The 12688-nt window shown below is 43.3% G+C and overlaps 1 protein-coding gene across 4 annotated transcripts in view; it reads right to left on the reverse strand.

Moving 5' to 3' along the window:
- SEMA5B (semaphorin 5B) overlaps positions 1–12688 on the reverse strand; it is a 278169-nt gene that overhangs the window by 53421 nt on the left and 212060 nt on the right. For all 4 annotated transcript variants that reach the window (XM_067299307.1, XM_067299305.1, XM_013960654.2 and 1 more), the window contains exons 11-12: positions 8998–9205; positions 6665–6872 (exon numbers count right to left, since the gene is read on the reverse strand). In XM_067299307.1, the coding sequence (XP_067155408.1) occupies positions 6665–6872; positions 8998–9205 (416 nt within the window). The remainder of the gene's footprint in view (positions 1–6664; positions 6873–8997; positions 9206–12688) is intronic.

A 12688-nucleotide genomic window follows, 5' to 3' on the forward strand; every position in this document is an offset into this window, starting at 1 on the left:
CAAAGGATATCTGCCCTGGGGCTTACTGGTAGCTCTAGTTATCAATCTTGTTTGTTTAACAGTGGCATCAATGTCATCCTAGCATTATGTATTCCAAGAAAAGTACGTGCTTTTCTGTCAATCGCCGCTGCGTTGAAACTAATTTCACAGAGCCCACCAAGCAGGTGTCAGATGGTAATGACTTTTAGACACCATTGATCTGAGCTGGCCTAAAGCCAGTTTGCTAAAGGCAAAAGGATCCATACTCTAAACCGCTCCTGGTTTTCCTCGCCAACTAAGTCACAAGGGCGATATTCTATAAAACTAAGGAACAAACAAAACTCCCCAGCACATTCAACCTCTCCCCTTCTTCCTCCCCTCCCAGGAAAGCACCCCAAAACAAAATTAGCAACGTAGTCATCATAGTAAGGAAACAAAAGCCAGGAGCCCTGAAATCTGCTCATTTTACTTGGCTCATTCTGAAGTGACCTGCATCTGTTCCAGCAGCTATATAACCCTGGAGTCCAGCACAACATGTCTACAAAATCCCATTTGTGCCACGGTACCATTCACTTGGGGTCATTTATATACCTTGCAGCTAAAAGTGGGAGCCTAAAAGTGTATGGACAACTTAACATGAATGTAAAGCTTTTTAGTGGTTGGTGTGTTGAACAGAAATGGGAAAAATCTAAAAATTCATTTGGTTCTGAGTAGAGCCCCTTTCACTGTTTCCTCCTGTGTCCTCTCTTCTTTGGTAATGCAAGTACCAGCAATCTCAGTAAAGGCTTGTTCCTCAAACTCAGCCTCTTGCTGGTTTTCCTACTCAGATTGTATTTCTCTCCTCACTATTATTTGTGATTCCATCATACTTAAGTGCCATCTATAAAGTATGCTATTTTCTTTCTTCCATGCTATTAAAGGTAATGTCAAATAAGACGAGATTGAAAACCAGTCTCTCTGGCATCTTACTGGAAACATGCCCCTGCTCACTACATTACCGTTTACCCTGCCCCCCCTTTTTTTCCCCCCTTCAATTTTAGATACACAGAGACACATTCCTTTCCCAGACTCTTCATATGCTAAATCCAGATATGCTAAAATCCAGATATCTTACACCTGTTTCATTCCCTTGAACTTTAAAGGTCCAGATTTTGTAAATAGCATGGATGAGCTTAACTTTACATATGTAAGCAGCTACATTAAACAAAATGGGAGTAATTGTCTGCTACAGTACATACAAATGTGTTTTCTGGATAGAGGAAATAATAGTATAATTTTCTACTTCTATTTAAAGAACACAAATCCATTTCATCTACCAAACTTTATTCTTTTTAGGCACTTTAGGGAACATGGTTCTGTTTGATATCTTCATTTGCTGTCAGTGGGAGTCTTGCTATTTACTTAAATGGAACCAGAATGTCAAACCAGATGTTTAGTGATTTATTATGCTTTATTATTGGAGACTATGGATGACAAAAGGTTGGGCTGAGTACTCTTCTTTCTGCCTGTGAAGTCTTCCAAAGCTTTTCAAAATTAGTGGTAAAATAATTAGCTAATTCCCTTAATCTTGGAGACCATATCAGCCAGAACAGATGGAAATAGATGCTTAATCTTTACAAATTTTTGTAGGCTCTTACCTTTCCATTTGCCTTTATCCTCTGAATGACTTGTTTTTAAAGGATGTTCATTGTGTTGGAAATTTTTTAAAACCCTCAAGAAGATTTTCAAAAGTGTGGGCCAGATTTTCAACAGACTCCGCCGAGAAGGAATGGCTGGATTTTCAGGGTCTTTGCTGATCAGTCTTACCACCAGGGTCACCTAAATGATCTGTTGGTTGCTGGGCTCCGCTGAACAGTCTTTCCTTTGTTTCCTCCCCATACCTCCCTTACCATTTTCCCTCCCGCAATTTTACCCAACAACAGCTGCTTGTTTGTCTTTGGAGGAACTACAGGCATTCCGATGAGGAGAGCAGAGGATTTCCAGCCCTTACTTGAGTCACTCCTTCCCCAGCACTGGGAAATTTTTAGACCTCTTCCCATGCTGTATTACTCATCTGATTAAGTTCCCCAAGACTTTCTTTCCTGAAATCTGGTAATCCTGTAACTACTCTGGCTTTACAATGCTAAATTCAAGTGTTTCGTTCCTTTGTTACAGAGGATTTTTCACCTTATAAGAAGAAAAAAAAACACCCCAAAACAAACAGAAGAAAAGAACCTACCAACCAATAACAACCAAAATAATCCACCATGCAACATCTCAGATATTTCCCTTAAAATGTGGTGTGGAAGTGGTACAGAGAACATGTTTGGAGTTTTCCAATTTGGTACTTTGGAAGGCAAACAAAAAGGAGAGAAAGAGTACAAAAAACCCTCTGAACTTCTTTACTGTGGCTGCTGACCCTTTTCTCCCTAAAAGTCCCTGGAGCCATTTCAGGAGTTACTCACCCATATGTACTTAGTTGTCTGATCACTGGCCCAGAGCTATTTAGAGGTGAGTTGTGTTCCTCGCAGTTCGCAAGTCAGCAGAGAAGAGTACCTGTCAGCTGAGTCATTTCTGCTAGCTTTGCATTAAGCAACATGGCCAGAGGGGACGCACGCCAGAATTTAGGCCAAGTAGGACAACTGAAGCTCAGCATCACTCATTAGCAAACTCCCTGCAACAGGGCCACGAAAGCCAGCAGAGCACAGACGAGGGAGAGTCCCGGCTGCACACAGGAGGGTCTGGCTCTCCCCATAGCCTCCGAAGCACGAGCAACTCTACTCGCTTGAGATCGACCTGAGGTAATACTCCCACAACCTGCTATAATATACACCGGTCGCAGGACCTCACTGTACATCCTCAATAACAACCTACATCACGCAAACTACAGATTTTATGCAGAAAACTGTGAGGAGCAAGAGGGACGAATGAAGATCAACATAAAGTGCACTACAATAAATTGCTCAGGAGAGAACAGAGAAGGTGGGTGTTCAGGAGACGCTCTGGTCTGGCTCCCAAGCACATTTTCTTTTTGCTTATTTGAATGTGTAATCAAAAGTGGCTACAACTCCCAGGCTGGCCTCCGGGTGGCTGGTCTGCTCAGCAGCAGCATCCTGCCGCACCGGAGGCGCGTTGTCCCAATGCTGCAAAAGGGCAGCACAAAAGTGCATTTTCCTACCTGTTTGACTGCCGTTCTTAAAATGAATAATTTAACCACAACCTTTAAAATAATTATTAAGCTACCCTGACAGATAGGCCCCACCTGAAAATAATGGTCTGGATCTGAAGTCCTCACCCCCTCCAAAATTCAGATCCAGGATTTCGTTCAGACACACTCTAGAGATACGGGAGATGTCAGTGATAAAGCTGCAAGGTTCACTCTCCAGGTATCCCTCCCCAAAGCTTGGGGGCAACTTGAGGTAGAAATCCAAGCTCATTTGAAAATTGCAGGGAGGTTGAAAAGATTTCAAAGCCATGCAAAACCCAGCAGCAAGCACAGCCAAGCTACCACCCAGCAAAGCAGCCTTCGAAACACCCCGCACATTCAAAGGGCTTGTAGGTTTTGCTCACATTGGACATCTTCCTAAAACTCTCCAGTGAGAGTGGGGAATGGCAGCTTTAAAGCACAGTAGGAAAACACATGCACAAGGCAAGGTCCCTGCAGCCAAGTCCAGCCTGTAAATTTGGGCAGCTGACATTACAGATGTCTTCCCATTGCCCTGCTGCTACGACTGGCTGTTTTGAAAAGACAGATTGAGACAGGTCAGTGGGCACACACAAAGCACTCTTTAGACACCCAGAAGTATCTTGGGTCAACGAACCACATCAAGATGCGGGGCTGAGTTACCGGTCTCCATTTAAGAGACTCAATTGGTGTCGTGTCAATAAACAAACAGTAAAGGAGATGGCAGAAACGTTTTTCCCTTGCCATCTCTTCCCTTCCCTGCTGTTTTTTCCTCTGCCCCATCTCTGAGCCTCAGTAACATGCCCCAAAGTTTTAAAGCAACACAGCAACAGGGAGTGCTGGAGGGGATCAATGTCAGGATCAATCTTGCCTCGATATATGATCGCCCAATCCAGGCAGAAGGGAGAAGGCAGGGTGACGGCAGGAATCCTAAGCCAGCAATCGCGAACCCACATCAGCCCCCGGGGTGTAAAAGGCTGTAAAGTTTCCTGATAGCATGAGGCAGAGCCAAGGAAAACAAACAGCGTTGTGGTATTCCTGCCTGGGAGGCACAAATTCTCCATCACCTCAAAGCTTCCCGAGCCCCCATCAAAACGATTAGATTATAAAAATTGCTGAAACTGGAGTTTTTCAGGGAAGCCAGTCAAGAAGTCACAGCATGACAAAAAAGTAAGCGGGGGGTGTCGCAGGGGTGGGAGTCCTTCTTCCCGTGGTGGCTGTATATTGGCATGTATTAAACATAGACACAACAACAAGCAATAAATCACAGCCCAGGAGAAGTGCCAGGTGGAATGCACTGGCGGAAATTAAAACATCCCTCTCGATACAGTTCAGCATTGAAAGAAATACAAAGGAGGCCAAGTTGACTTGTCACCTACACAGCCAGGATGCTAAGGGGAAAAAGGCTTCCAAAATTTGCAGTGAAAAATTTTCTACCAAAAAAGCTTACCTTTAAAAAAAAACAGCACCCTCTCAAAAAATAAACAACAGCCTTCCTCGGTTTTCCTAAGTTTTCTCCTTTTTTCCCCTCAAATGCACAGTCCCTCTATGAGACTCAGCTGTGGGGCAGAGGACCCACTACAACAACACAAATGCACTAATTGGCCAGCACCCAAATTCGGCAAACCTGACCTCCCACACTGCCAAACATACACACCTACCCTGCTGTCAGGAGGTCCCAGCGCACGTACTTTGGTATAGCCCAGCGACTGACTTAAATAGCCTAGAAGTGTCATGGAACCAGTCAGTGGGGAAGGGTTTGAGTCTCCTCAAAGAGCTGGACTGCTTCCTTATTGCACTGAAAGATGCCTCTGTAAAGTTTGGTTTAGCAAAAAACAACTTTCCCACACAAACTTCCCAGTAACTTCAGCTAACACTCAGTGCTGTACAATGCATAAAACTCAGGCTGCTTGTGGCCACCAGAGCGCAAGGGGACCTCCAGGTCCAGAGCGGATGGTGCTCCTGGGAGGTGCACCCCACTCCTCTGCCCTCCAGCACTGCCACTTCATCCCCGCTTGTCCCTATGTCTTAGGCTGGTGAGCCAACCTCCACCATTCGAGTTTTAATGGAAGTGTCATATAAAGTACTTACACAGGCTGAAATGGAGACACGACCTATAAAATACTGGCAAGCTGAATTCAAGATTAGGAAAAGAAAAAAAAAAAGGAGAACTCAGTGCTCTTGAAATTGGATCACATATATGTATACACGCACATAAATATTCTCAAACTAAAATTCTCCAGGACAGCCTGAAGAGGACAGCTGTTATGTTCCACCCTTTTAAATCTCTGTTTTTAAGGGCTAAGGATGGGATGGCATTTTCCAGCTGTGATTCTCTTTCTCTTACTAAACACTTCTGTGTCAGCCTCTCTGCATACACAGCTAAACCTTTACACATTAAACGCTTCTGAGTCAAACTTGCAGTAATGACCGAGGTATATTTTCTGAAAGGGATAATTAAGAGGTTTAGCAAAAATAGAAAGAGCTGGCATTTTTATATTTAGACAGACATGACTAGTACAAGCTAATAGATAAACTCTACTTGTTGAAAATAAAATGATGGTGACATTTTCTGTATCAGGCTTCTTGACAATAGGAACAGGGACATTTTGTAGCAGGCCATGACAGAGAGGGCCAGTTTAGACAGTGCTAGCAAATTTCTTCCTTTCGTCTAGCACAGAGAACATCGATTTCAGACAAAACTCTGCTCAAAGAAAGCAACGCAAAGGCAGGAGTGGAGAGGGAAGAGCGTTTTTAGGGATGTAAACAAGCAATTACCCCCAGCAGACCCACTATGTACTTAGGGAGATCATTTGAATGCATATCTCAATCACTTGGTATCATACTGTTTCACCTGCTGGAAAGGGGCCATATGTTTGAGTACAGAAGATTTCTGCACTCATTGCTGGGTGGAAAACAGCCTGGGTGCCAGGTCTGACAATTTAAAGAAGTTTTTTTCCTACCCCTTCTAAAAGGTGCAATCCAGACATGGCATCTATCCAGGTGTAAGCAGTGTCACACATAGTTGAAATGAGCTATTGGTTTCTAAAAGCCATAACAAGTTGCCATCCAGCCCAACCCTGCCTCATCAGATGTTTGAGAGGTGATCATTTGTATAAGCCAGGACAGGCTGAGGGTAATCCAGATTCAGGAGCCTGCAGCCATACAGCCAGTAACACCCACCAGCAAAACACATGGAGTTGATAAAATCAACACCGAAATGTCAAGTAAAACAAACAAAAAGAGGAGGGGCAAAAAAAGTAAATACTGCAAGTCCTTCTTTGGTAAAATTACAATCAATTTCTGATGAGGACTAATTAATATTTACGAAAAAAATATTGCCTATTCTCATTGCTCCTGGCATGGGTGTATCCATCAGGAGATGCACTTTCACCAATGTCTTCTGTCTGGTGGTGATGAAAAAAGGCATTCTAAAATGAACCACACTAGAATATGTTTCCCTGGTGCTTTTCTTTTTAAGTTGAAGTGGAATAAATATATCAGAGCTGTAAATTTGCTTACCCTTCTGTTCTGTACATGGAGCATCTCTCCAGAGGAATTTTTAGCACTCCATTATTTAAACCCACAAAGAGCGACCTGTCACTGTGCAGGATTTGAAGACTCTTGATTGGTTCCTGTTGTCCGTCAGGGAGAATCTGCATTTCCTCTAAATAACAACTCCTTAGGCTCCTATTAGTGGTAGAAAGTGCCTTCAAGATGGTCCCATACTCTAATGGAACAAGAAACAAGACACAGGTAAATCTTGGAGTCATTGACTTGATTTCATACAAGCACAAAGACTTAAATATTAATGTCACCTTTACACAGCTGCTTTAAACCTATTTCTGTGTCATTTTTAAAACACGCCTGCTGCCTGTGGTATGTAGAGCCCCAGCTACATAGGTACAATCCTTAAACAGTTCTCAGACATTACATAAACTGGCTGTGAATACTCTGCAGTCGGAAAACAGAAGGATGTGAATCATCTGCAGAACGAGTTCCTGGAAACATTTCCCATTTGGAGCACTGAGGCAAAAAAGGAGCTTGGTCCTGTTACCGGTGAATTATACAAGGTGATCTGACATAGTAGGGATCATTTCTGGTGCTTTGAGTCTATATTTCCTTTGCTTTATGGAGTAGATCGATCTCATTTGGTGCTGTGACAAGTGACATCAGATGCAGTGGCCCTGCCGGCAATCTCGGAGGCCACCAGAAGGACTGCATGGATCAAGGATCGAACCGCTCCTCTTCCTAGAAGAAGCAGTCCTGCCAACTTGACAAGGGGATTTTATGGCATGAACAGTGCATACATGGAAAAATATATGTCAGTGTTCACAGTGCTCTTGACTAAAAGTTTAAGGATCTGATAAACTGTGGGAGATTTCTGCCAGGGAAAAGGGGGCAACCAAACAATTTTTCATTAAAACCCCCAAACAGGTCTATTTGTACCAATTGCTCCTGAGTTTAATCTTTCTGTTTAGACAACTATTCTGTACTGGTGCCAAAGCTCAGTAGTTTACAGTTTACAGTGGCAGGGTTGGCTGCCCCAGGTAGCTTTTCTTTCACTTGGCAGGGCCTGAAGAGCGGAACAAGATTAAGACCCACATTTGGGCTTGTTTTGTCTCAGATTTGGGGGTTGTGTTCAGGGTTGCCTCTACTTAAATATTTGAATGCTTTAAAAGTTTGAGGTCCAGCAGAACTTATTCTCTAGTTACCACTAACCAGGGCCAGAAAGCAAATATGAATGAGAAGCTGAGGTTACGGCAGAACCCTCTTCCACATAAATGGTCTGAGGCAGGAAGCGAACACAATTCAAATCCCAGCCTTCTCTCCTGGCTTTGTAACAGGACACATCCCAGAAAGTACCAGTATCTAAAAATGGCAGAACCATGTCATACTTCCATTGAAGTAAAGTCCTCTCATCATAATCAACTTCCATGGAGACTCGCACAGTGACAATGTTACAAGAACACATCAGAAACCATCACTTTCCAAGTAAGTGGTGGTAAAAGTTAGATAAATTATGACACAGTCCTGGAAGGTGGTAACATGAGAATGAGACAGTGACTCTGCATTCAGATGCGAGATTAAACTAACACTTAGGGAGGCAATCCATCTTATTCTAAAGTCAAGGCTTCTGCAACAGAGGATAAAAACATTATACCCATGAGGCTGGCCATATGCTCTGATTAATCAAAATATTTAATTTAACTTCGATCATTAGCATGAATATGGGCTAAGACAACCATTTATAACACTTTGTCCTTCTTCAACATCTTTCATTTATCCAAGATATCTGTGCTTTTCAGAAGAGGCAGTGTGTCCTGCTAATTAGAGGATGGCAGTAGAAATCAAGAGACTCAGACCAGATGCCTAACTCTGCCACTGGTTCACCATGCTACCTCAGAAAAGCGCTTGCCTCAGCTTCCCTATTGGCATTATATTATTATGCACCCCGAAAGCACCTGGGAGTCTACACCAGTAGGCACATGAAAGTGCAAAGAAAGGAACTACTAAAACCTTGCAGCAAGCCTGGAGGTTAAGTATTATTATTGCTGATGTAGAGATCAGGACGTCATAGCACAGTGAGGCAACTGTTGAAACATGTTTTTATAGAAGGGAGAAGTCTGCTATTGTTGTTTTTAAACACATTGTAGATTTATGGCCTGTCCACCTGGATTCTGTCTCAAGTCCTCCATCCTGCTTCTAATTTATTCAGGCAAACTAACTTCCATGAAGTTTTGTGCCGTAACGATACTGAATGACAACTGCATAATGATGGCACAACTGGGCTTTCAGGGCTGCTAGCTTTGTGAACAAGTGGAGAGAACTTTCTTAAGTCCTGATGTTCTTACCTGTCCCAATATACATCACGTGGTAGAGAGTATCCTTCCCCTGAACAATATCAACCACCAGTTTGGAAAATCGAATGCTGTCCTGAGTCACATACGGATCTACAGTGACCGGCTGCACCACGTCATTCATCAGGAACAAGCGCTGCGCATCCTGCAGGATCCTCTCCGTCAGGTTTTCATTGGGGCCGTCATCGTTCAGCGTCCCACACTAGACACAGAAGATCAAACTTCAGCACCTGCATTTTCTCCCCACTCAGGCAGCTCAAGACCAAACCCTGAAATTCTGGAAACCCATTCCCTATGGATTTCCTGGGCTGGTGGGTTTCTGCTCACAGAATTTGGCCCTTCATGTGAAAGGCCTGGATAACAGCTAGCTTTGGCCAGTAGCCCACTCCGTGAAAACACTTCTCCCAACTGGTCCACTGACTAGGGATGTAGTGTTTCATTCCTTTGTGATACCCTGGAGGCAGCATGCCAGGAGAAGGGCAGAAGGAATTAACAAATTGTGGAGAAGAAGAAAGAATTAAAGCTAGTGGTATAAAGAGAGCTTTAAAGCTAGCAATGTAAAGAAGTTTTTGTGGTAACAAATCCTTGAAGCCTTTCAAATAATCTTCCAACTCTACCTGGCATATCACTCTGTATAAGGCACAAAACCTGAGATTAAAAAAAAACAATGAAAAAATGGTTGATTTTGCATGAAAGCTACCTCACCACACTGTTTTTCTCTCATGTGTTCCCTTCTGAACAGACCTTATCAGGTTCATCTTAAGAAAGGCAGGTTAGCCAGTAACTCCCGCCCTCCCCACACGCAGCTCTTCTATCTTCACAGATAATGGCAGATCAGCCTGTGTCCATCCAGCCTCAAGCATCAACGGGTGAACTGAGATAGGACTCGACTCCCTTCTAACCAGAATGGAGAGGAAGAAGAGAGTTCATCTTGTTTCTTTTAAGCATCAGCATAAGGCCTACCAGGTGATATCTCTTTTTAAGGTCTGTGTTTCTACCTCATGCTAATGTCTAGAATTCAATATTTTCAAAGGCCAGTGCAAGATCATATTCCCAATGCAGTTTTGTTGCCCACGTCAGTAACCAAGGCTGGATCTCCACTCTTCCCCATGTTGCCATGTATGACAGGCAGAAGATTTATTATTCCAAAAGAAAGCTGGGGGACTGGTTATTTATCCCATCCAAGGCAATGATAGGCAGTGGCAGTACCAGAATTCTTGCCCACTCCCATACTCAGTCCACAGGACAACCCTACTTCTCATTAACTGATGCTCACTCCTCAGAAGTTCCACTAGAAAACAAACAGATTTCTTTTTTTTCATTTTGGGTCCAGGTATTTGGGCTTCCTTGGAAGAGGTTAGTATACTGCAAATCAGGATGTCGATTTACAGCACTCCCGCTACTGTGTACAAATTTCCCACGTGCATGCACTCGATATGCATCAAGGCAGCTCTTTGCAGCATGACTGCCTTTCCAAGATGCACCATGCAGAGCTGCTCTTACGATGTGCTTAAATGAGTTCAAAGGAATTTAGCTCACATTTACACAATAAACGCAGATCCTAACGGCTGGTATGCTAACTCCTGCAACTGTCAAGCCTTTAAGAATTTATTTCAGTAACAAACATATTTGACACAGTTATGTACAACTTGCTTTGTGCAAAACCCACCACCACCATTTTGCAGCTTGTTTGAAGTAGCTGAACAGTGCGACGCTGATTCACACGACCTACGAAACGTGGCCATTTGCTTACCAAATTTGGCATCCTCCTGAGTGCCCAGACCAAGGAAATGAGAGCGTTTTTTTGACTTGTCCTCTGATATGTTCAGTATTTTTTTTAATGAAAAGGTCTTTTTTATTTCATGACTGCCTGATCCCAAGTTCTAAAGAGTTTTTAGATCTCTCTCTTCTGCTGTCTCTTCCCTGTTCACCCTCTGATTTACACTACTGTCTTGCTTTGGATACTTTTCTCTCCACTTTTTTTCATTTCCAGAACTTCACTGAAGAAGGAGTCCTGGTGGCCAGAATGTCATTGTTAGTTTTGTTTTCTCTTCTCATCAAGTCACAGATAATCCTTTTGGTTTATTGGCAGCCCATGTGCTGACACAGCATCCCTGTGGTTTGTTTTTATTTTGTTTTGGTCTAATTTCGTGATTATCTACACTGCTCTGATCCTCTATATCCTTCAATATTTCTCCTTCCTCTGCAAGAAAAAAAAATTTTTTTCTGGCATCCTTCCCTCATCTTCCTTTCTGAACACTGAGGCAAAAAAATTAATCTAATTTTTTGCAATATCTGCCTCTTCTGTCACTAAATTACCTTTGTCATCTCCTAAAGGCCCTTCGCTGACCTCTTGTTCCTCATGTACTTGAAAAACATCTTAATCTCTTCTTGCAATCTTCCTTTTGTCTGCCACATACCTCCTTTTACTTTCCTTATTTTCCCCTGACCCTTTTCTTTCATCTTGCTGCTGCAATCTTTACACTCCACATCTTATCTGATACTTTTCACTACATGGAAATTCTTTCCAAAGTCCTTTTTCTGTTCTTCCCGGGTTAGCCCAGCAAGGGACGGAAAGTCCTTGATTCTCATTGAACCTTAATATTTCTTCCAAATTCAAAAAAAGCTTCACAGCGCTTGGTATGGCTGGGCCTTCAGTGAGGCTTTGTTTCTTGGTTTTGAGTGCACCTAGTTGAGGGAGTGACCAAAAGCCCAAGCTTGCCCCACCTTGTACAGGCATAAGTCCCCACTCAAGTGCCATCAGGGAAGTCAGGGGTTAGGTTCCTCAGCAGGAACCCAAGCATACAGCTGCCTGCAGAGTGGATCTGCATCCCATCTGCTCTTGCAGTGATTTTAAGCTCACTGCAGAGTCCTTTTTGGAAGATCCCTGACATCACCAGCTTGAGGGCAGATGGTATTTGCAGGCAGCCTCAGCACCCTTGCACTAATAAGAGAGAGCCAGATTCACACAATTGGGCTGAAAGGATTCATTTGCGGGGAGCAAGGACAGGAAGGAGAGTCTGTTGTCCCTACGGTTCCCCAGGTGGGAAGGAACTGAGCTGTAAAACAGGCTAATGCTTCAGAGGACTCAGGTTTGCTGGGTTGGTCACTGCACTGACTGAATCTGGGCAGAAAGGGACTGAAGTAGTTCCATAATTTTGCACACTGGCTGTAATTCAGAATCCTGAAAAACTGCTCATTCACAAAAACAAAGATTTTTAAGGCCAGAAGGAACCACAGTGACCATCCTCGTGTAGCCTCTTGCACAACACAGGGCACAAGTTTCCACTGGTTACTCTTGCAACATGTCCATAACTTCTGGCTGAGTTAGTGTGTCTATCTTGGAAAGATATCCATCTTGGACTGAAACGTTTGTAGCCTTAGGGGACCTAGTAAGTGACAGAAAATTCATCACATCCTTACACAATCCCAATGGCTAGTTACCTTACTTGTTAGCAAAAAAAAAGGTTGTCTCTACTTGAATCTGATTTTGTCCATCCTCAGCTTCCAGTCCTTGGTTCTGCAGGTTTTGGTGGGGAGGTGCCTGTATGTCTGCTTGTGAGGATCACATTCCTGAGGTTCACGTGTCAGGATATAAAAGTATCGACAATGAATTTTCTCTGCTGTGTCAAAATTTGGGTCCATCTAGCCTAACACAGTTCCCACCATAGGCCAGTACTGGTTG

This window comes from Apteryx mantelli, chromosome 6 (genome assembly GCF_036417845.1).
Source record: "Apteryx mantelli isolate bAptMan1 chromosome 6, bAptMan1.hap1, whole genome shotgun sequence".
Lineage (NCBI taxonomy): Eukaryota > Metazoa > Chordata > Aves > Apterygiformes > Apterygidae > Apteryx > Apteryx mantelli.